This window comes from Phascolarctos cinereus, unplaced genomic scaffold (genome assembly GCF_003287225.1).
Source record: "Phascolarctos cinereus isolate Bilbo 61053 unplaced genomic scaffold, phaCin_HiC Scaffold_2;HRSCAF=192, whole genome shotgun sequence".
In the NCBI taxonomy this organism is placed as follows: Eukaryota; Metazoa; Chordata; class Mammalia; order Diprotodontia; family Phascolarctidae; genus Phascolarctos; species Phascolarctos cinereus.
In genome coordinates this window covers 110965104-110990460 of record NW_027555625.1, presented here as the reverse complement: position 1 = coordinate 110990460, position 25357 = coordinate 110965104, and the positions used below count along the sequence as shown (strand labels likewise).

General features: G+C 38.2%; 1 protein-coding gene across 2 annotated transcripts in view; it reads left to right on the top strand.

Annotated features, from left to right (window-relative positions):
• Positions 1-11867: 11867 nt before the first annotated feature.
• The window catches only part of XPO1 (exportin 1), a 60286-nt gene continuing 46796 nt past the window's right edge, over positions 11868-25357 (top strand). Inside the window, exons 1-4 of one of the 2 annotated variants that reach the window (XM_020985489.2) lie at positions 11868-12693; positions 14005-14111; positions 16438-16569; positions 23539-23640. In XM_020985489.2, coding sequence (XP_020841148.1) covers positions 16444-16569; positions 23539-23640 — 228 coding nt within the window. In that variant the 5' untranslated portion in view covers positions 11868-12693; positions 14005-14111; positions 16438-16443. The remainder of the gene's footprint in view (positions 12694-14004; positions 14112-16437; positions 16570-23538; positions 23641-25357) is intronic. The other variant, XM_020985488.2, reaches the window with a different exon arrangement.

The window sequence follows — 25357 nt, the reverse complement described above, 5'->3', positions numbered from 1 at the left end:
ACAAAAAAACAAGTAAGGTATGTCAGGATAACAATAAGAATTAGAACTGACATCTTGTAGCACTTTGCAATTTGTTCAGTGCTCTTCATACAACTTCATGAGGTTGATAATTAGGTATTTTTAATCCTCATTTTACACATAAGGAAACTGACACTTAAGAGAAGTGAATGACTTGCCTAAGTGGGCCTCACATCATATTTTGTTTCACAGGTATCATGGAATATCTCGTATACTTCACATGAAATACTGCATTCATGTTTGTGCTTTATCCCTCTCTTAGACTGTAAGCTCCATGACAGAAGGAGCCATATTTAATGTACATTTTGACTCTCTCTGTTTACAACAGTCCTTTGAAAACGTAGGAGTTTAATAAATATTTATTGAATAAAGTAGGGAATTTGGGACTCAAATACAAATGAATGAAATGGCCAAGATAGAATTTGAATATAGGTCTTCTGATTCTAAATCCAGTATTCATAAGAATGGATATTAATTATTCTTGGAACTATTATTCCATTATTTGCAATTGTATAACCTAGATTATCTTCCTCCTTCTACCATGACCCCAGTCTCTAGCCTTGAAAAATTATACCCTTTTCTTCCCCCTATGTTTGTAGTAGTTTTGTATGCATTATCCAAATTAGATCACTGTCATTTTGAGATTGTTAGCTGTTGTTTGAATTACAATTTTTTAAAGCATTTTGAAAGCAAAACAAAACACAGTAAGAGCTATGAAGATAGGCAGCATGCCTACAAGCAGATATACTTCTCAGCCAAAAAAAGCCCCAGAAGGAGCAATTGATGATGCTTCCTCAGTGTGGACTGAAACTATATTGGCTCTCTTCTAGAATGTGATATTATATGCAATACAAGCATATGGACAGAGAGGGGAAAAAAACCGTGGCTGAAATTATAATACATATAGCACATGTTGTACCTTCCTGCTTAATGGCATTAAGGTTATGACCTTCAGTGTCTTGAGTGGGGTTTGCCTTTGAGATATTTAAGCAGCATCCCTTTTCAGCTCTAGAACTTCCAGAATATGACAGGTACACAAACACCACCAATGCACAGTGAGGTTTCCAGGAACTTAGAGCTGTGGGAATCTGGAACCAGTAATCCTGCTGCCCTGTTTGCCCATGCAGTGTCCACCAAGAGAATCACTGAAAACTTCCATAGCACCACCTCTCTCTCTTGCTTCCTGTTTGGCAACCCTGCTTGTGTCCTATTCCTCATTTACTGGGGAGATAAGAAATTTATGGTAAAATACTGCACTTACGGGTTGACTGTCCCACTACTCAGGAGATTGATAGAACTGAAAAAGATTCATCAGGAGGGTAGTTTCGCCTTAGTAGGGTGAAGAAGGTTGTTTATAGCTGGGAAATTATTAGAATTCTGAACTTTGATGCATTTGGCTAATATTTCTGGATATTATCATGTTTTTGCTAATCTAATTTAGATGTATGTTTAACTGTGAAGTTAATGCTAACAAGCTTTATCTAGCAGTAGGAGTGATCAGTGCATGCGAATGTGACAAGCCATTGCCTGGCTCATAACCATAGATGAAGAATCTGAGATATAATTGGTTTTGGTTTTGTTGTTTCAGGCAATGGGTTTAAGTGACTTGCCAGGGTCACACAGCTAGTAAGTGTTATGTGTCTGAGGCCGGATTTGAACTCAGGTCATCCTGAATCCAGGGCCGGTGCTCTATCCACTGTGCCACCTCGCTGCTCCATCTGAGATATAATTGACTGATCTACCAATGCCATGAAAAGTCTGCAGCTCTGGCCTGTCTGTGGAGTTGTCCCATTACATGTGATAGACAAGAGGCCACCTATTACACGTTATTTTGTACTAATAGTTATCTGTCCCACTGATACAACTTTGTGACAGTCACTCATTCATTCAAGATAGCTATCATCCCTAATCTCTAAGTCTTTTCCAGACTAACTTGTCTAAACCCTTAAAATAATGCATGATCAATCGGTTGAATCTATCAACAAACATTTGTTAAGTGCTTAATATGTGCCAGGTACTGTTCTAGGCACTTGGTTTCAAAGACAAAAGTGATCTTCAGGCCCTTCAGCATCCTGGTTAAGACTTTGTTAAATGGCTTACCAAAACTCTAGAAATTTATGTACATGGAATTCCCTTTAATCAGTGGAGAGATACCAACTTTTATGGTAGATGCTACTTTTAAGGAAGCTAGGTGGTATAATGACTATAGCACTGAACTTAGAGGCAAAGAAGACTTGAGTTCTAATCCTGATTCAGATATTTACTAGCAATGTAACCCTGGGCAAGTCATTTAACCTCTGTCAGCTTCAGTTTTTTCATAAGTAAATTATGGATAATAATAGCACCTACCTCACAAGACTGATGTGAGACTCAAACAAGATAATCAGAGTGCTTTGCAAATCTTAAAGTGCTGTATAAATACTAGCTATTATTTTAGGTTCAAACAAATGAAATCTTCATAGTCTTAAAAGACCTAGGCAAATTATCCTATACATAAAATGAAAGAGATGAGAGCAAGGCACTTGAAGAATGGTCTGCTCCTGAGATTTCATATATATATATTCCTCTATTCTTATCACTGAAATCAAATTGGGAACCTTTACTTTATGCTCACCTGAACTCTGTTGTGGACATCACAGAATATGGCTTTCCACTGTGGTCACTATAGAACATTGCTTTCTTTAATGAACCTTCCAGCATGAATCATGAGAAAGGCTTTTCTACAACTAGAAATATAAAGTTAAATCCCTAATATGTATATACATATATATATATTTACCCCAATTCTTCATTGCTTATCAGTATATATTACTTTTCAGTTATCATTTTTGGAGATATGGGAACAACTCCTATACATGTCCAAATAGAGAAGGATTAGTAGAAAACTACCAGAATTACTCTTCAAAAAAATAATTCTTTTTATTCACTTCATTTTTAGCAGAAATGTCACATCAGAAATTCAGAAAGAAAAATCGGAAAAATTTATTTCCTTGACCATTGTTATAAGCCCTTGTTAAATACTATTTTTATGATATGGAGAGCTTCCTGGCAAAAAATATTTTTTATAGAATCATAAGTCTATGATTTAGAAGGGAATTCTGAGATCAGCTAGTCCAATCCATATTTGAATAGAAATCCCCTCTACATCTCTGACAAGTGGTCATCAGACTCTGGATAGATTTACTCTTGAAGGTGATTTCAAAAATACTATACAAATACTAGCAATATAGCCATAATGGAATAATTTCCCTAAAGTTTGATGCGCAAATTCCCCTAGGCAGTGTTGTCAGGTATGCCATTATTAGTCTCCTCATTCCCTTTAAAATATTATTCCACAGGACATCAAAAAAATTTTGGTTTCCTTCCAGAGCAGTACAATACTGACTATGACTTTGTAGGGAATATATTATATTTGTGTTTCACAGGTGGTATAAATTTAAATCTGGTCTAAGCAAAAATTATGCAAAGCACTCATTACTTTCTTCCTCCATATTTCTTCAGAGAGTTAAAAGTATCTTCTCCCAAAATATACGAGCTAAACCTGTTCTAAACGAAACATGGAAATAGTCATTCTTTCAATCATTCATTCAAGAAACATTTGCAAGGGAATTTATCTTGGGGTAAATTTAAAGGGTCTTTATAACATACATTTTGAAAAGACTCACATTAGTATGATTCTCTTTGGGATATAGCCCCAGAACTGCTATTGCTGGGTCAAAGGGTATGCACATTTTTAGAGCCTTTTGGGCATAGTTCCAAATTGCTCTCCAAAATGGTTAGATCATTTCACAACTCTACCAACAATGCATTAGAGTTCCAATTTTCCCACATCTTCTCCAGCATTTATCATTTTCCTGTTTTGTCATGTTGGCCAGTCTGATAGATGTGATAGGGTACCTCAGAGTTGTTTTGATTTGCATTTCTCCAATCAATAGTGATTTAGAACATTTTTCATATGACTATAGATGGCCTTAATTTCTTTATCTAAAAACTGCCTACTCATATCCTTTGACCATTTATCAATTGGGGAATGACTTGTATTCTTATAAATTTGACTTAATTCTCTATATATTTTAGAAATGAGGCCCTTAGCAGAGACACTGGTTGTAAAAATTCTTTCCCAATTTTCTACTTTCCTTCTAATCTTGGTTGCATTGGCTTTGTTTGTGCAAAAACTTTTCAATTTAATGCAATCAAAATTATCCTTTTTGCATTTTGTAATGTTCTCTATCTCCTGTTTGGTCATGAATTCTTCTATTCTCCATAAATCTGAGAGGTAAACTATTCCTTGCTCTCCCAGTTTGCTTATAGTATCAGCCTTTCTATCTAAATCATGAACCCATTTTGACTTTATTTTGGTATATGGTGTGAGATTTTGGTCTATGCCTTTTCCAGTTTCCCAGCAGTTTTTGTCAAATAGTGAGTTCTTATCTGAGAAGCTGGAGTCTTTGGGTTTATCAAATAGTAGATTGCTATAGTCATTGACTACTGTGTCTTGCATATCTAACCTGTTCTACTGATCTACCACTCTATTTCTTGGCCAGAATCAAGTAGTTTTGATGATTGCTGCTTTATAATACAATCTAAGATCTGAAAGGGCTAGGCCACCTTCCCCTGCATTTCTTTGTATTAGTTGTCTTGATATTCTGGACCTTTTGTTATTCCAAATGAATCTTGTTACTATTCTTTCTAGCTCCATAATTTTTTGGTAGTTTGATTGGTGTGGCACTGAATAAGTAAATTAGCTTAGGCAGATTTTTATTATATTAGCTCAGCCTACCCATGAGCAACTGATGTTTTTCCAATTATTTAGATGTGACTTTATTTGTGTGAAAAGTGTTTTGTATTCCAAAGAGATCATACAAATGGGAAAAGGACCCACTGGTACAAAAATATTTATAGCAGCTCTTTTTGTGGTGGCAAAGAATTGGAAATTGAGAGGATGCCCATCAATTGGGGAATGGCTGAACAAGTTGTGGTATATGACTATAATGGAATACTATTATGCTATAAGAAATGATGAGCAAGCAGACTTCAGAAAAACCTAGAAAGACTTGCATGGATTGATATCGAGTGAAGTGAGCAGAAACAGGAGAACATTATACACAGTAATAGTCATGTTGTGCAATGACTGACATTGATAGACTTAGCCCTTCTCAGCAATGCAAGGTTCTAAGACATCTCCAAAGGTCTCATGATGGAAAATGCTATCCACAACTAGAGAAAGAACAATGGAGTCTGAATGCAGATCGAAGCATACTATTTACTATTTTTTTCTTCTGTTTTGTTTTTTCTCTTTCTTGTGGTTCCTCCTATTGGTTCTAATTCTTCCTTACAACATCACTAATGTGAAAATATGTTTAATAGGAATGTATATGTATAGCCTATATCAGATCTCGAGCAGTCTTGGGGAGGGAGGTGGGGAGGGAGGGAGAGAAAAATTTAAAACTCAAAAGCTTGTAGAAGTGATTGTTGATAAATCAAAATAAATTAATAAAAAAAGAAAGTGAAACGACTCACAAAAAGAAAAGATTTTTCTAAAATTTCAAAATTTCCAATAATTTTTAAGTAAACCTCCTTAAAAACAATAAAATCATTTGATGTTACACTTTTTTTTCCTGGATATCTTTTATATGTATACCAAATCTATTCATTGTACTATATCTGTTTTAACTTTGTGGTAGACAAAACATTGTGGGAAATGCTTTATTATTGTGGAATGGAACATTATGTTATAAAAATAACAAATTATCAATCAATATGTAAAGAGAAACTTGGCATGGGACCTGATATACCCCATAAGAAGCCAATAAATTGTTCACACTTAGGAAATACATTAACTCTTTGGCCACTAGGGTACTTTTAATAAACTACAGTATACAGTACTCTATAATCAAATGAATTATTCAGTGATGATTACACAGTTTGTGTGTATCTAGCTTTCTTTCATCTCTTATCTCATCATCATTTCTAGTTTTTTGTTTGTTTGTGTGGGGAACGTGTTGGGTGCATGTTTGTCATAAGTTGATTGTCAGTAAGTTAAGGTAGAAGGGGTAGAGTTAGACAAAGTAAAACCAAACCAGATATTTTTCCTTTTTGTTAATAGCTACTTCAAAAGTTTGACACGGGGGGCAGCTAGGTGGCGCAGTGGATAGAGCACCGGCCCTGAAATCAGGAAGGCCCGAGTTCAAATTCGGTCTCAGACCAAACACTTGACACTTACTGGCTGTGTGACTCTGGGCAAGTCATTTAACCCCAATTGCCTAAAAAAAAAATTGACAAGGGAAAACATTAAAAGTTAATGCCTAACAAAATATTTTTAGTTACTTTTGGATTCATTTCTTTCTGCCATTTTTTTCTCTTTTGCTTACCTACACTTGGCAGTTGCTATGGGCTGTAGATACTCATAAAATGTGCCAAGCAAAAAAATATATATAAATGTATATGTGTATTGCTGCATATACAGGAATACAACCTAGATCTTAAGCCTAGAGAATTCGTATAAGATTCTCCTCATTGGTGGAGAGACTGATGATTGACACTACAGTCTGCATGAAGAACAGAGTTAGTGTAAAAGGTTGGGAGAAAGGAGACCTTTTTCCTTTTTTGCTTCAAAAGAGTACACTCACAATTCCAGATACTCTACAGGAATAGACCTAGAGAGAAAGAGAGAAAGAGAGAACAGACACATAGAGGAAAGCTGGCTCCTTCAACACGTCCCTGATTTCCAGTATGCCTCCCTAGAAACTTTGAGAAATTTCTTTTTGGGTGAGATCAAAGCCTCTCTTTGCTGAGCTGAGATAGCTTGCTCTTAGTGGAAGAACTAATTCACTCTGTGTATTGTCTGGTATATTCTAATCTGATTTCTGTTTGCTTTCTGCTTAAATAAATGGATTTACTCACTATACACTATTTGTGATGGCCTTTTGTATAGCTAGCTTTTGGTGGGGTAGATTCAAGACTTCAAATATAAATGAGGTACTCTCTTCTTTAAGGAAAAGTGACCTAGAAAGCAGCTTGAACCTAAGGGAAAATATCCTTCCCCTAGACTAATAATATTTAAGTGAGAAAACAGGTATAAATCTAGCTTAATATTCCTTATCTAAGGAGAGAAGAATGACTAGCCTATGGCACTAATTTCCTTTTCCTCTCCAAGCAGAAACTAAAATTTTTCTTGGAAAAGGGTGGACAAAATTCCAGATCCATCAAATCATGCCTACCCATAAGCAGTATTTAGACAACCCATGTGGACATATACTCACTACATGGGCAACACAAACCCTATATGTAGTATAAACATATGTGCATATGTATATATGTAAACATATATATATATTATATAGAGATATAGATATATAGCACCACCTCTGAGCTCACTTCCCCAACCCCTACTTCCATTGACCAGTTAGTTCCCTAAAGAACAGCTAATTATTCCTCCCCTCAGAATTTTAGGAATAAACTTAAGGTGTTGGGGGATAGTTTTCTAGTAGTGTCACTCACAAACCCTCATCTGATATGCTACTGTTTGATTATTAGTCAGACTTAATTAGCTTTTAGAAAGGAGTATTTACTAAGCAGCAAGGAAGATTTGGACAGAAATAACTCCCCTCCCCCTCAAGTCTAGGGTATACTCTCCTCTGGCACACACAAGTTCCAAGGGAGAGTGGGCTCAAATTTAAAGAACGTGAGGCAAAGGGTTAACTCACAGCTCTTGATTTTTGGAAGTCCTTTTCTCCTTTCATAGAGTCCTCCAGAAGGGATATGTGGTTCTCTGCCAGGCTCTGATGGTAGATTTTCTTGTAGAGTCCTTGAGTTGCATTTCCTCAGTGTTCTCTAGGTCTTCCTTGGCTCCTGATTCAGACACTGCCATCAGCCACTGTTGTTCTAGGAACACTGCTACCAACACAGATGTCCAAGTCTTCCAATCTTTCCAAAGTCACAAAGTTTACCTCTGATCAAGGGGAGGGTAGAGAAGGCAGAGATTCCTCCTGACCCAGCCCCTAAGTGATTCTCTCTCTCTGTTGCTTTGCTATAGTTGTTCCACTATTAGTCTGGTCAGTTATTGGAATGCCATATTCTGACCTTGCTTGCCAAGCCCCATTGAAGATGACCAATTCACTTCAACCAACCACAAGATGTTTCCTAAGAAGCATCATCTGCTTTCATTCAACGACTCAAGTATTTCACTTCTAAATTATTTAAGAACTTATTCCCACCTAGTCTATACCTTTGATTGATTCTGACACTCACCTGATAAAAACTATTGAGGCATAGAGCATCTTGTTCTTCACATTAATTGGGATGACAGGCTTTGGGACACTATCTACATATATAAATACATACATATACATATATACACACATAAACAATACTCATATGGATATATATATATTGCATATATCTCTCTACATACACATATATACACATATGATCAGTTTTTTGTTATTATTCAGTTGTTCAGTTATGTCCAGCTATTCGTGACCCTGTGGACCATAATGTCATTGGGGCTTTCTTGGCAAAGGTATTGGAATGATTTGCTATTTTCTTCTCCAGTGGATTAAGGCAAACAGAGGTTAAGTGACTTGCCCATGGTCACACAGCTAGTAAGAGTCTGAGGCTGGATTTGAACTCAGGTCTTCCTGACTCCTGGTCCAGTGTTCTAGCCACTGGGCCATGTAGCTTCCTCTTCATAGGATCAATAGAGTAGTAGAAAAAATGTTTTTCTTATTAGGAAATAATTGAGGTAAAATGAACTAAAGGACCATAGAAATCATAGCTTTTGATAAGAAGGATGATAATAGCTAGTATTTATATAGCACAAGGTTTGCAAAGTGGTTTTACAAATATTTCATTTTTTCCCTCAAATCAACCCTGGGAAGTAGGTGTTATTATTCATTTTTTTTCATATGAGGAAAGTGAGGCTAAGAGAGGTTAAATGACTTGTCCAGGGTCACACAGCTAGTTAGCTTCTGAGGCTGGATTTGAACACAGGTCTGTTCTGACTCCAAATCTTGTGCTCAATCCTAGTCTCTGTTTCAATTGTTATTAAGCCTTAATCACTGAATGGGTATTGCCCCAGTCAAACTGAGACCTGTAAAAGACCTTAGTTTGAAAAGGCCAAAGTCCCCCACTGCATCCTGGGCCATCTCCAGTGGTCCTGATCTATATTTGGCCACCGGACCCTGAGGGCTCTGCAAGAGAAAGTAAGACTGGTGACTTTGCCCAGTCCTCCTTCACTTAAATCCAATTCACTTGCATGTCATGGTCCTCTTCAAGAATGAAGGGCAAACAATAACAATTCTATTTGCTACACCACCTAGGTTTCTAAATTAAATACTCAATGTTTAAGCGTAATCTTTAAAATACTGAGATTATAAATTTTAGAGCTAGAAGGTTAACTAGTCCACTCCATTCATTTTATAAATGAATAAACTGAGGCCCAGAGAAATTAAGTGATTTACCAGGTCACCCCAGGTAATAAGTTGCAGAGCCAAGATTCAAATCTATCCTCTGATTCTAAATCTATGGCTCCTTCCATTGCCTCCTGTTGCTATTTTGTCTATGAGCAGTATAATGGACAAAATTGGTTGCAATCGGGAGGCCTTTTTGCTACATCTATATGTTCACTCTCAAGTTAGATATAACAGTTCACCTTGCCAAAGCTGATTCAGACTATAATGCATTTAGACTATAATCCCAACATTCTTATCTAATTGCTCTTAGGAGTTGTTAAATTGACAAGTCTTTATTGTAGGATGCTTCTATTCAAGTAGAGCTGGAAACAACAGATGAACCCAATGTCTTGTATATAATGATTCATCATTATAGTCACATAGATCTGTTCATTTCTATTAAGTGCCATACAGAGATGAGCCAAATAAAGGAGCAGTAAAAGCAAGAATACTTATTCATAGCAATTTGAAACCACGTGTGCAATTTTTCAAATGTTCTACAGGCAAGTCCTGACCTCTCAGCTCCCTAGCCAATTCTCTAAGACAATGTAAGTTTCACAGAGAAGGTATCACCAGCCCTGATATAGAGTGTTTCTTGGAGGAGGGGAAGTTACAGATCCACTCTCTCTATAGAAGCACCTACCTGGGACAATGGATGGAGCTCTGGGTTGGAAGTCAGGATTATCTGAGTTCAAATCCCATCTCAGACATTAGCTGTGTGGTCCTGGGCAAGTTACTTAATCTCTTCTTGCCTCAGTTTCCTCAGTAGTAAAATGAGGATAATAATGGCAACAGAATTGTTGTGAAGATCATGAGACATTCATAAAACACCTGGCACATATTAGGTATTTAATAAATGCTTATTCCTTTTCCTTTCCCTCCATCCTTCAAATGTTCAGTATATTGTGTTCATGTTATTATAGTGATATGTTAGACAATGAATTAAAATCTTAGGTTTAGAATTCATCCAGTATGATGAGGATGTGCACTTGGTGAAAACGTTGGGTGGGGGGATGGACAATTCCCCCCCCACCTAATGAAGGAGCCATTTGCTCAGTAAACACTTTTGCCAGTATATATATACATATATGTAAATATACACATACATATATATATACACACATGTACATATACATATATAAACACAGTAATTTAATTTACTTTGCTTTTCTTGCTACCTGTTGGTGGCAGAATGGGCTTAATGAAAGGTTTCAGTGGGGGGTGCTTTTTCTTTACCAAAATGTCTTAGGAGGAACTTGAAGATCAGCACGGGAGAAACCAACTCTGTGGAATCCCACGTGTATGGATGTGGCTTTCACTTGACGTCCAAGAATGTGGCACATCATGCAGAAAGGAGAACTCCAGCGTGGAGGTGGGGGGTGGGGCGGCCCGGGGGGGAGGAGGTTAGGGCATCTGCAGCCTCACCCCACACAACCCTCATCGACTAGTCTGCAGGTAGCTGGGACCCCAGGGCTTGGCGCGGAGTGGAGACAGACCCCAACGGGTGCAGTGAGGAGCCCAGCCAGAGTTAATACCAACGCACGGTGTCTCCTCCTCCACGCCCCTCCCCGAGCGATCGATCAGCTCACGAGGTGCAGGGAAGGCACTGTCCCGGGGTCTGGTGGCAGTCTTCCCGCCAAGTTAACTATGCAGTCCAAGGAGCTCGGGCCCCAGGGCACGCTTTACATTCAGACGCCCCAACACAAAGGGCTCCAGCTCGGGCCACGGAGCACAGCTCGTACAGCTTCCACATGGCTGCCTCCCGCCCCCCTCCCCATTTAAAAACTATTAGTTCTCCAGGGCTACTAGTCCACAGCCCACAGCCACGGAGCAGGCAAAGGGCGGGACCCACAGCCGAGAGGGCTAAGGCGGGCTCAAGACGTTGGGCGGGAGATGGCGGGGAGGGGGCGGGGCGGGACTGACCTGGGGCTGAGGAGAGAGGGAGAGAAAACAAGCCCGCGCGCTACCAGATCAAACTCGCGCTTCCACCAGCACACTGGCTGCGCCCCACCCTCTCCGTCACCAAAGGCGCCCGGCCAATGAGCGGAGAGGAAAATCGGGGCCTGAGGGCCTCGAAGGGGGAGGTGGCGGGAGGTGGGGGAGGCTACTTTTGACTGGCAGGTAGCATTGACCAATCCCTGTACGGCTTCCCCTTGTCCTCCCTGCTCCACTCCTCTCTCCCTTGCCTATCACCCCCCCCGTCCAGACTCCCTCTCAACCCGTCCTACCTCCTCCCCTCCCCCACTCTGCGGGCAAATCGCTGCTGGAAAGAGGCGGGGGCCTGAGCGGCGGGCTCGTGTGGAGGCTTTAGGTGGGACTGATGGGTCCGCCAGCCAATGGCTGCGTGTCTGACGGCGCGGCGGTGGCCAGCTTTGACCAATGAGCTGGCGGGCTGGGGGAGGAGGCCCAGGTTCCAAACGCTCCGCGGCGCCATGGGCTGAAAACTCAACCGAGATGGAATCTCCCAGTCTGAACCGGTTTCAACCGGTTCCGAGTTTGTGGCACTAGAAGGAGGGGGAGAAGCGGCGCGGCGGCAGCAGCAGCAGCAGCAGCAGCAGCAACAGCAACAGCAACATCCACATCCACAGCAATAGCAACAGCTCCGGTAGCGGCGCTTGTTCCAGTCTTTGCTGCTGCCGTCCGTGCAATCATCCGGAGGGGGAGGAGGGAGCCGCCAGTCGCTGAGGAGAAGGAGGAGGAGGAAGAGGAGGGGAGAAAGTTTAGGGGAGCCGGGTTGGGGGGGCCCAGCCGCCGGAGCCGAGTAAGAGAGGGGACTGTGTTGTGGGGGGAAGGCGGACTGCACCTGGCAGCATTGAGCGTCCCCCTGACTGTGGACTTCAGCGGCGCCCCCCCCCCCCTTGCTGCTCCTGCTGCTGCCTGGCCGGAGGGTCCCCTTGGGGCTGAATATCTGGGACCTCACCCCCCCATCTCCCCTCCCCCGCCCCTCCTTCACCCCGGCGGGATCGTTGATTCATCCGCTTCGTTATTGTTATTTTGGGGGAGGTGCGTGTGAGGGGGGGAGGCGTCATTGGAAGAGTAAAACGTTATTGAGCTTTTTTTTTTGCCTTTTTCCTCCCCTCTCATCTTTTAATTTCCTTTTTTTTAAGGTGGGCAAACTGTGAAACCCACCTTCGTCTCCCCTCCTTCCCCCCCTCCCCACCTTCCCTCATCCCCTCCTAATCCCCCCCACAAGGAAGGACGAGGCGGTTGGTTCAATCTCTGGGTAAGTCGGAACATGTAATGAGCGATCTTGGGGGGTCGTGGGGGGAGAGTGGGGAGGGGGGTGTAATCCTGAGGACTCGGGGGCCGGAGCTGGAACGAGCGGTGGAAGGAGCGATCCTGGGTGGGGTGAAGTGGAAGGATCGGAGTGAGGGGGGGCGTTCCGCGGCGCGGTGGTGGGAAAGGCCCCGGATTGGGGGTACGGGCCTCGGTGTGCGGGTTGGTGTGTGGTGCTGCAATTGAATGGAACTGCTTCTATCACTGGGGTGGTGGGAGGGGAGGGAGGTGGGGTAGACGGCCCCGGGAGGCGAACGGCTGCTGCTCTTGGGCTGTAAGCGTGTGCAGGGAAGGGGGGATGATGGAAGGGAGAGGGACAGGGACAGTGGTAGTAAGGGGGGGCCCGAGTGCTAGTTTGAGGGCTTTCCCCGTTGGCTGGGGTGATTTGGGGAACAGCTCTGTAAATTATTATGAGTGGAAGTTTCCAGAAATATTGAGTGCAGCAGCAGGAGCAGCAGCATTGAAACGTCCGCCTGCATCACGTGGCCCCCTGCTAGAGAGAGCTGGGATCGGGAGGAGGGAGGGGCTGCAGTGTAGCTGCTCCCTCTGCAAGCCAACTCCAGGGCTCGCGTGTGCGTGTGTGTGTGTGTGTGTACACACGTATGTGTGCGTGTGTTTCAAAGCTTTGGAAAGGAGTAGAACGTTTTGGTTAAAAATCGTGGAGTGGTGCTTTTATACTGACACCTTAGAGATCACTTTAAGCCCGATGGCCTTGTGCACATTTAGCCTCAAAAAAATGTAAAACAATTTTACTAGGGCACTGTAGTATGAGCGCCTTGATCAGCCCGCTTCCCAGGAACTGGGGATGGGGGGGAGGGGATGTGGGTGTCCAGGGTGGGGAGGGAAAAGGTATATAAAAGGGGCGTTTGTTTTTTTTTCTTTTTCGTTCTGTTACTGTCCACTTCTGATCACGTATATGCTTGGTTACACAGAGACTAGGGCGGTGAACTTAAGTCGCGTTTGGTCTAAATACCTCTCCCGAGTAAGGGCGGGGGTGAGTGCCCCTGACTGAATTCTATAGTTAGAAGTGCTGCACAGTCAGTTTTGGGTGGGAGGCCAGAGGAAAGCAAGGGAGGGTGTGTTTCTCCTGAATGAAGCTGGCTACTTCCCACACACCTAAGTAGCTGTCTCCTTGTAGCGACTTGTCTTTGACCTATTGTGAAGTTCTTTGTGAAGTTATCTTTAAACAACGGTTATGACTTTCTGGTTTTTGGATGGAGGATGGCAGTGTGTAACTGTTGGCTTGTTTCTGTTGAAGTGCAAAAGCCTTCACTGGATAGTACTAGATCAGATAAAATGTTAATCCCGAGTGGAGAATGGAACCTAATTAACTGGTGTTTGGAGCGGAGGGGGCAGCAAAAAAAGGTATTTTACCTTGCAATTGGATATTTCTTCCGAGTTTTGTTAGCACTTAAAATCTTTTATGGAGAGAGGAAGCTTAAAACACTGATGGTTAGGAAGTTGAATTTTTTCTTTTTTTTTTTTTTTGATGGGGGTGAAGTCAAATGTGATTGACGTTGACCACAAAGCCCCCATTTCTGTACTTTAAGAATAGGTGGGTCATTTTGGACATAATACTGAGACCGGCCCGATGCTGTCATCATGGGTGGTATTGACTCTTACCAATCTTGAAATAGATACTCCAGAAAGGGGGGGCCCCTCCTACCCTAGCCAGTAAAATGCAGCACTTTAAAGTGCAACCTCGGTTGCATAAAAGCAATTATATAAACTCTTTCTGTTTTTATGCATTGACAAATAATGTACTTGACTAGACCCACGTAAGAGAAAAAAGTTAACTATTTCCTTGCTAATCACTCAGTCCTAATTAGAAACCACTTTGGAGTTATAAATTTCCTGTTCTATGTGAATCGTTTGTTTTCTCAACTTAAAAGATGCTACTCTTGATCTTAGAATTTTTAAAAATTTCATTTGGGGAAGGAAAGAGTAACTGGCACCATTGAGAGCATGTATGAGAGAGATTTCAATTTTTCTTTTTGTCAGTAGTTATTTTTGACCCAAGATTTTGTAGTTATGCTTATGACACGTGCTGGGTTCTAAAAATATATGTTGTGTAACACCTAGTTTAAAGAATTGATGTCCTGGTTGTAAACTAGTTAATAGACTGGTATGTTTTCAGAGTAGTTAATTGTTTAATCTCCATAGAAAGTCTTTAAAATAATTTCTGCTTTTTTGTGTCTTAGGGTAAATCGAATTTTTAAACTTAATATTGACTTTAGGATTTTCATTTTACTTAAGCAGAATGTCATAACTTAATTTTTCTATTTTGAAATTAATACGAAGAAACTATATCTTCAGTAAGTAGTCTAAATGAGCCACATAAAATACAAATTAGACACCACTCATTCAATCTTTTGCTTATAGTTTTAAATTTAGAAAGTTACAATGAAAGAGTCTTCAAATTTTTCAGTGACAAAAATGTTAATGTAGTTTGGCTTTACACTTTAATATTGCTAGTGAAAATTCCGAAATTTCTATGCCATTCTGACTTAAGTTGTTTTAGACCAGAAAGCATAAATGACCGTTGATAGAGAATATTAGTTATATTTAGAACTAACCACCCCTCAAAAAAATCCCAAACAAAATTGTGGGCTTTCAGCCATCTAGGTAAACTCTACTTTTATAAAGTTATTGAAGACAAATTAAGATTTTAATACAACACATTCCATTGAAAAGCAAGAGAAATTTTTAATTGGCTCCAAAAACATTTTAATTTGTTTTCTTGGATACAAGCAAACATGATTTTTTTCTTAAACATGTAGGAAGTTCAAGTCCATTAGATTTTCAAAATAACTAAATTTTTTTAAGTAACTTTTTTCTTTAGAAGCCAAGGGTATCTTAGTGTTTCTGATTATTAAAATAACCTTTTTTTTTCCTCATAGGGCCATAGAGGTAGAGGTGGAAAAGGACCTTAAGGGATAGACAGATTGGTTAGGCCAAGGTCACACAGGTAGCTGACACTGGATTTGAAACCAGGGCCTCTGAAATTCCCAATCCTGAGCTCTCCTCCACCTTGCCTCACTACCTATACATCACAGAGTGTTGGAGCTAGAGGGGACCTTAGAAAGCTGACTTTCTTTGATTTATTGATAGGAGAACCACAGAAGTGATTTTTTATTTTTTCAACTGCTAAGGTGACAGTTGTTTAAAGGCCTAAAATCCGTATCTGAACCCTGTTCATCTTTATCCCTAGTCTAGTACACAACTCTTTTGCTGTAAGCTCTTAGGTTTTATTACATGCCCATATTTTGAAGTTAGCTGGCCTAGAAGTTGTTGAAGGGGCCCCACTTTGGAAAATTGCAAAATAGTTGTACTTCAGACTTTTTACCAATACTTTAGAGTATGAAGTCTGTACTGCTAATCTAGTCAAAAGAGTACTGGGCTAAAAAAGTAAATGGATTGTTTATAACTGCCCCAGATATGTATTGTGAGACCTTAGAAAAGTTACTTAATTCATTTTGTCTCAACTCTGATAATGTCTTGTCTTCCTATTTTTTTTTGGCCACTGAGATAATGGTCTAAAGTACAATTTATTAATGGTTTTGGTAAATGGTTTGGCTGAAATCTGAAATAAAATGGCTGAAATAAAATTCTTGTATAAATAAAAATTATTTTCGATCAACAATAACTTCATGGTATGATCTTCTGTTGTTTTTTTCCCCTCTATTTGCAGTAATCTATGCCAGCAATTATGACAATGTTAGCAGACCATGCAGCTCGTCAGCTGCTGGATTTCAGCCAAAAACTGGATATCAATCTTTTGGACAGTGTGGTGAATTGCTTGTATCATGGAGAAGGAGCCCAGGTAAAGTATAAAAACCAGGGCTGATACAGATTGAATTGCATTAAAATATTCTGCTATTAGGCTAAAATTGAATTAATGTAACAATTTTATATGACTAGACAATCTGTGGAAAGAAGCATTTTTGTAAGTTATTTTAGAACATTGATGTAAGTGGGTTTTGATGATGAGCCTGCCACTTAATCAACTTAATTCAAATCATATCAGTATGGTTTGTCTAAGTTAATCTCATAATAAAGATGTATCTTACGAGAATATGTATCTAGAGTTGGAAGAGATGATTGAAGCTTAGGGGTGAAGTGGGATCTGGGATCAGCAATCCAATCAGTACTCTTATTGCTTCTGGAAAAGTTGTTGACTGACTTGTGGTTCTACTTGCCATCTCTGTAACTTAACGGGACCAAAATATCCATTCTTAGCCACAATTCCCCTTTATATTTTGTCTCCCTCGTGAGACTCTAAACTTCTTTAAGAGCAGGGGCTGTCAGTTTTTGGTGTTTCTGTCTACAGCACCAAGCATAGTTCCTGGCACATAGAACATAGTAAATGCTTAGTCATTTATACATTCAAGTGACTCGCCCAAGGTCACATTGGTTGTAAGTATTATTTCATTCTCCTGATGTTTAGACATAAAATTTGTATTAGGAAATATGATTTAATACTCTTAGAGGAGACTGACTTTGCCACACAAATGGGGTTGAAGGTGAGAAATAGTGAAGGAACTTGTGTGTTGTGTATACAAGTATGCACAAGTAGGTATATATGTATTTCCTTTCCTTTTGTTTGCAGAATTTATTCTGGCCATAGAAAATCATGTCCTAAAATATGTAACACTAGTCAGTTAATGAAGATTTCTTAATTAGATGACAGCAATAGCTAACATTGAAGTTTTATAAAATATTTCAGATACATTCTCTCATTTGAGACTTCTCATAATCCTATGAGGTATTTATAGTTAATCATTTGTAATCAGCCTTAGACACTTACTAGTTGTGACATCCTGAGCAAGTCACTTAACCTCTGTTTGCCTCAAGTTTCCTCATCTGTAAAATGAGGGTAATAATGGTACCTACCTCCCATGGTTTGTTGTAAGGATCATATAAGATAATAATTGTAAAGCACTTAGCACAGTGCATGGCTGTGCTAAGCATTTTTATTTCTTTCTAATATGTTAGGTATTCATACATGTTGTACTAGTATGGATTCTTAACAGGCTCTATTGGCCAAATATACTGACCTATTGTTTGGTTAGAAATCTGGTCGTGAGTCCAGCGAGCAATAACTATTTTGTTACTAAGTAAGATTCCTGATTACATATGCTTGTTACCTAAAGTATCTTCTGGTTTCCAGCATAATAAAAAGGCTTACCTTTTTTTCCCCACATATTCTCATGATAACCTGTAAGGAAGGGCAAGTGATATATACATTTTATAGAAAAGAAATTGTAAAGCTCTTTACTATGATATTAGCACTGAATAACTTTAAGAATCTAAGATAGATGGCTTGTCAGAATGATTACCAAATTTGATAGATGAGATGTACCATTTTAACACAATTGTAAGGATATTTAGGAATGAACCATTGTGTAGTGCAAATTAATAGTCTTAATCAGATAAGGTTCTAACTACAATGGTGTTTCAAGTTAATGTTATTAAATTTTGTCTGTAAGGGTGGAGAAGAGAAAAAATATTTTTTAAACTGTCAGCTTAATGACTTTTAAGGCTTTGTTTTGAATATAGGTCAGGACCCCTTAGATTGCTGCTATCTTTTTGTATAGCATTTGCTGTTCTTTTACTCTCCCCAAAAGTGTGTTTTCAAAAAATTGTATCTCTTTAGAGTTAAAAGTAAGACCAAGATCACCAAACAGAAGATACTTCTTTATACTTAACCTTAAACAGGAATTTCAAGTTTCTTTTATGCTACCTAAAATGTGTGAAAACACATTTGGCTTTTGGAAGAACATTTGTACTTTGAAATGTCTGTGGGGAAAATTGTGCTCAAATTTGTGATTGCACTGATTTATTGCTCAAAAGGTCCTTCCATATCATCCAGAGAGCACTGTTTGGACCTTTTTTCTTTTGGTCTAGGCCATGATAGCAACTGAAATAGTCAAGGAATTAGTAAACCACTTATATATTTGGGGTAGTTACCGTAGCATGTAATCTTTAATTCTCAGATTTGAGGTATGGCTATTACTGTACATACACACACACACACACACACACACACACACACACACATATATTTATATATTTATATTTTTTATATATGTAAAATTAACACAGATTGAAGACTAGAGAACCTTTAAGCCATCATTAACAATTCAGAAAGTTACTAAATGTAAGTTCTGTGTAATGAGTAAATAGCATTTAATGTTTCTCAACAGAATAATGTAGATTAATCTTGTGGTGGGGTGCATGCATTTATTTATTCATTTATTTATTTTTAGTTTGCAGCATTCACTTTCAACAAGATTTTGAGTTCCAGATTTTCTCCCCAATCTGCCCTCCCTTCTATCACCCCTTTCTGCTTTCCTATAGGGCAGGATAAATTTCTATACTCTTGCCTGTATATCTTATTTCCCACTTGTATGTAAAAACAAATTGGGGGGGGGGTGAGGCAATCAGGGTTAAGTGACTTGCCCAGGGTCACAAAGCTAGTAAGTGTCAAGTGTCTGAGGTCGGATTTAAACTCCGGTCCTCTGGACTCCAAGGCTGAAGCTCTATCCATTGTGCTGCCTAGCTGCCCCTATAAAAACAATTTTTTAACATTTGTTTTTAAAACTGGGTTTTCAAATTTTCTCCCTCCCCACCCACTGTCATTGAGAAGGCACACAGTTCGATATAGGTTATACATGTGTAGTCATGCAAAAACACTTCCGTGATAGTCATGTTGTGAAAGACTATTATTTCCCTCCATCCTGTCTCTCTTTTTCTATTCCCTCCTTTGACCCTGTCCCTTCTCAAGTGTTTGCTTCTGATTACCCCCTCCCCCAATCTGCCCTCCCTTCTATCATCCTGCCTTTTTTATCCTTTGCACTGCTGTTTTCCTGTAGGGTAAGATAGATTTCCAAACTCAAATGAGTATGTATGTTATTCCCTCCTTAAGCCAAATCTGATGATCGCTCATTTCCTCTTACCTCCCCCCTTTGCCTCTCCAGTGTAAAAGCTTTTCCTTGCCTCTTTTATGTGAGATAGATTAATCTTAATGCTGATTTAATAGGAAGCAAATTCCAAATTTGATTTGAAGGGTTTTTAAATTGCAATCTATTTCCGAAAAAGTTGCTGTTGTGTTAAGGGCTTAATAAGACAGCATATGGTTCTTTATTTTTAGTGGGTTCCGTCCTGCCAGCGTTAGTCTTTGATTTTTTTTTAAAGTTTTTTCACATCACAAGTCAGTAGCCAAAAGATAAGTCACCTATAATTGGTTGGGTTTGTGAGATTTACTTATTTTTTATTTTAATCCGTTGTTGACAGTGTTTCAAAGGATACTACCAATGAATCTTTAGCTGTCTAATCTCATAAAGTTCCATCTTCAGTGTGACTTTTAAGGTCATAAAAGATCTAACATGATGGTATGGTTTCACCAAGTTTTGCCTTCATGCTAATCTTATGTTTCATACTGGTAACAAATGAAAAGTGGATTTCGTTTTTAGTTTATCTAGAGACCCATGTGACTTTGGAGAGAAGGAAAGGTTTTTTGTTTGTTTTTTTTTTAAACCACTGGTAGCTCTGGATGTGTGGATAGAAACCTCTCTACAAATGGATGACATGAAGCACTAGAGCAGTACACAGTAGTGCTACCTCAAAGTTATAAGCAGTTTCTTAGGAGACCAGAAGAAACAAAAGGCAATTCTAAGGCCCAGGAACGAGTTCTGAAAACTAGATCTGAACTAAACATTTTGACTAATATCAAAACTAGAATGTCAGTATATCATAAAATTCAACAAATTCCAAATGCCTGCTTTTTAGAAAGTACCACGTGAAGTGATATTAGTTGACTAGGGGGAAAGTGGTATTTTTCTTTCAATGTGACATTCTTTTGATTGTTTAGCATTATTTCAACTATTTCAGCCAATTAGTAACTTCAGGAAAATACTTCACCAGGAATTCTATAGCTTTAGGATAATATTTAAAATTCCTAAATCTTTTTTCTTTTTTCCCTGTTTTACTGATGGTAGGTTTTTGTTACTGTTTTTTAAGAAAACTGATTGGAGGCAAAATATAGGTATTAGCTGAGAAAAATAACTTTTAGAGAAAGAAAAATTTTATTTTAGTATTGTATATATGAGATCACATGTAGATTCTCATAGGTAATAGAAGTGAATGAGAGGAGTAGTAAGTTTACTAATCTTCATGGTAGTACTTAGATAATGTGTTAGATGTGAACTTTCATGTGGGCGTGTATGTTACCAAGTGTCTATGGTGTAACCACACCACAATTGTGTTAACGTGTACTGAGATTTATCACATGATGCACCACAGCCTTCTTGGCTTCTACTCAGTGACTGCTTAGGAAATGTTGAAAGGTATTTTGATTCCTTTTGTAGATTCCACTTATGTGACTTTCCTGCTCCTGGGAATTAGCACATTCTAAGCTATGGAGAAAATGAAAATCTGTAGGGTTACTGACACCTTTCCTATATCCTCAACAATTATTGATATATAGAATACTGTACTAGAGTACTATAAGTTTCAAAGAAATAATATATGGCTTTTAAAACATAAGAAATAACTCCTCAAGTTTTTTGTTTCCAAATCATAAAATGTTTTTGACATAATAAAGATGTAATGTGGTGTAGTGGTTGATGGGCCAGCTTTAAAACTAGGAGGACCTGGGTTTAAGCCTCATCCTCCAACACATACTGTGACCCTAGGCAAATCAAAGTGTTCTAGGCAGTTTTCTAAGAAAATAAAATTTTGGAGATGATACCTTCCCCTAGTAGAGGGAATTTCCTATCCTGGATATAGCTGTGCTGGTGGGGAAAAAAAAATGAAAATAAAGGAATATCTTTTTTTTCATTGCTTGACATCACAAAAAGGTTACTTGAAATATTGACCTGAAAAATAGCATGATTCAAATCAGACCAAAAATTGCCTAATCACTGAAACAAATTGAAATAGGTACATTTGTTTGTCTTCTGCCATGTTGGAAAGACTTCTTCCCATCCTGAGGGAAAAGTAATGAATTCCAAAGCTAAAATAGGCATCTGGTATGTAAAAGCTAAAATGAAGTTATAAATGTGAGTTACATGTAATATGAACTTCTCTAATTGGAATTGTTTGTTGGAATTGTGAAAGTTATAAAGGAATAAAACTTCAGTTATTTAAATGTTGAGGCTTTTTTTAAATTGTTTAGATCCCATAGAAGGTAACATTTAATGGTCCAATATACATTGAAACCTTGGAGGATAGGATAGTTAAGGTTCACTGATAGTTCAGAAGCTTCATTTTTTCTAATAACTTGAGTAGCCACATAGCTTTAATAGGAAGAATCTTAGAGTTGGTGTTCTGATTGTGGGCTGAACTTACAGTTGTGCTTCTTATTAGGTATATGATATTGAACAAGCCTCACTACCTTATCTTTAAAATGGAAATAATACTTGGATACATACTACCTCAAAACGTTGAAATAACAAGTAATTCAAATAAAAGACTGAGAAATAATCACATAGTGTGGAGGAATGCTGAATTTGAAGTTAAACGATCTTAGATTTAAAGGTAAAAGGCATCATTTTACAGATGAGAAGACTGAAAGCCCAAAGTTTTTCATACCTAGAGTCAAATAGTAAGTTGTAGAGCCAGAAATTGAATACAAGCCCTCTGATTCCAAATCTAAAAGTCTTTAAGATATGCTAACTTCAGGACCTGAATTTAGGACCTCATTCTGCTATTTACAAATGTTACAGACCTCAGTTTCCCTTAAATGTAAAATGAAAGTCTTATACCAGATTATAACCAAAATTCCTTCTAGCTCTTAACTGAACCTTATACTAGAGTCTAAGGAAATTAAGATTGAATTGGGGGAGGGGGCAGTTGGAGAGGATTCTTGAAGAGCAAATAGGTATTATTCGAGATGAGTAAATAGGTAAATAGCATTTTGATTGTTGAGAAAAGAGAACTCACCATAGAGTGGCCTGTATTGGAGGAGTGGTGGATTTAATAGCTGAAATTTTCTCCTCTATTTTGTAACTTTATGTAATTTGATATTTCCACTCATATATATGTGTAGAGTTGGGTGTGTGAACCAAGTGCCTCTTATGGGGCATTGTATTAGTTAGGTCCTAGGGATACAAAGAAAAATTAATCCCTTTCCTCAAGGCACAAAACAAAAGTAATCATATATATAGTGAGTCTTTCTGTAAAAGAGTTGTTAAGTTTGGATTTACCTTTTTGGATTTGCTTCAAAGAATACTTGTTATGTCACACTGACCCTTTGTTTTAGGGTTAGATTTATGAAAATTATGTGAGTTATTTGGTAAGATAGTAGAGTGCAAACTGTTTGACTATGGAGAAGGTTCTAATCAACTTTTGTAATTTAAATTTTTAAAAAATTAATGCTTAGAAAAAATACATAGAAAATAGTCTAGTATTCAAACTGCAGTTTAATAATAATAGCTAGCATTTATATAACACTTTCAAGACTTTAAAATGCTTTACAAATTTAACTTATTTGATCCTATTAACAACCTTGGGAGGTAAGTGCTATTATTATCCCCCTTTTACTGTTGAGGGAACTGAGGCAGGCTGAAGTTAAGTGACTTGCCTAGGGTCACAGAGCTAGTGTCTGAGGCTGGGTTTGAACTCAAGTCTTCTTGACTCTGGGTTTAATGCTTTATCCATCACCAACTCCTCAAAGTATTTGTTGGATCTGCTTGAGAAAAAATTATGGTGGATGTACTTCTGTTGCTTTTTTTTTTTTTTAAGTAAAAGCAACTTTAAAAATCTTTCCTGTTTTCTGTAACCTTTTTAGCAAAGAATGGCTCAGGAAGTCTTGACACACTTAAAGGAACATCCTGATGCATGGACAAGAGTTGATACAATTTTGGAATTTTCACAGAATATGAACACGAAAGTAAGCAAGTGGTGGTTTTAAAATTCGTACTTCTCCCTTTCTTCCATACGTAAACTTTGAGGAAGGTATCTCATTTAGTGCACTAGCATTTGTTACTTCAAATAATTTTATCCTGTTTAATTACTAAAGTTACTTCAAATTTTAGTCCACCCTAAGAGACAATAACATTTCTTTCTGTACCCTTGGCAAATAGTCCTAACAAATTATGAATGAAGTTTTGTTCTCAGGACTAGTATGCAAGGTGTGTTTTTCTCCCTTCCATCCACCTTTTTTAGGAGTTTATATGTATACAGGTCTGAATTGTGTAAATTCTGATTATTATTCAGAGACAAATACAACCTAATCAAAAGGATTATTCTGGGCAAGTAATCCATACAGGCTCTCCAACATCAAGTTCTATGGTTAGCTTTAAACACTGACATCATGTACCAATGCTTTTAATGGGACAGCACTCGGTTTTTATTTGCAATTTAAAATGTATGATTCAGGTTTTGTGGTGTTTTTTTTTCCTTAAAAGTTTGAAAAGAAAGGCTGATCAAAATGTGTTTTGACTGTTTTAAGCTTGAATAATTCACACTTTGCTTTAAAATAATTAAAAGAAATAAAATTACATGAGTGGCATTCTGTTTAATATACACAAAGGTTTCTCTATTTGTATGTATGCTTTGTGTTAAAACAGAAACCAGCCATCTTCAGAATTTGTTTCTGAAATCAGATTGTGTTAATTATCAAGTTTTTAAAATATTAATTAGTTTTTAATCTTGTAAATTTTAGGGAAAAAATACAGTTCAGAACTTCCTCAAAGTGCTAACCTTAAGTAACAGTGTTTGCCTGTTTGCTTGCCTGGTAAATTTTGCTTTTTTATACTGACAGACGTTACTAATGTTTAAGTTGATTTATCAACAGTATTTTTAAAAACTCAAATTTGTCTTGTGAAAAATGAGATGATTAGAGGAACAGAAAGAAAGCAACAGGTAAAGAATTCTTCAATTTACATAAATTAAAAATGATTTGGTGCTAAATTTATGCACTCTGACATTTGGCTTTTTATGCAATCATTTTTTTTTCTTTAAAGCTGTTTAACACTACCTGATATTAATCATAATGTTCCATTATGTTGATTGCTTGTAATAGGAAGAAAAGGGGTGTCTTCCTGTGCAACTGACACAGCTAGGCTTTGACGGCAGGCCTCCACAAGGTCTACCCTTTTGATTCCCTTTAACTGAATTCTGTTCATCAATTGTTTTTGTTTCTTGGGAGGTGGGAGGGCAAAGGGGATTCAATGCATAGAATGAGTAATTAAGGGTACAGTAGAAATTTCTGCCATCGGGATCATTTCATGCATTTCCTTTTTCATTTAGTCTTTGCTGTTATCTGTCCCTCATCTTCATAACTCAGCAGTGGATTTCCACAAGTTTTAAGGTATAGAATAGTGTGAAGCAGAAATATAGCCACTTAAGAGTGCCTTAAATTTTTTTTAAAGTATTTGTATTATTATAGTAATTTCTTTTTTCTAAAAAAATCCATTTTGAAATTCTGAACCAAATTTCCCACCTTTCCCCCCAAAATTAGAGGCTTCTTTTATGCTTTTATTTTCTATAATCTAAAATTTTTATTTCCTAATCCAGATAAACCTTGTGTTAGGATAATAGTGCAAAAAGTGCTTTGAATTTTCTTAGTATGAATCTAATTGGGTTTTACCCTCAAACCGTCTAGT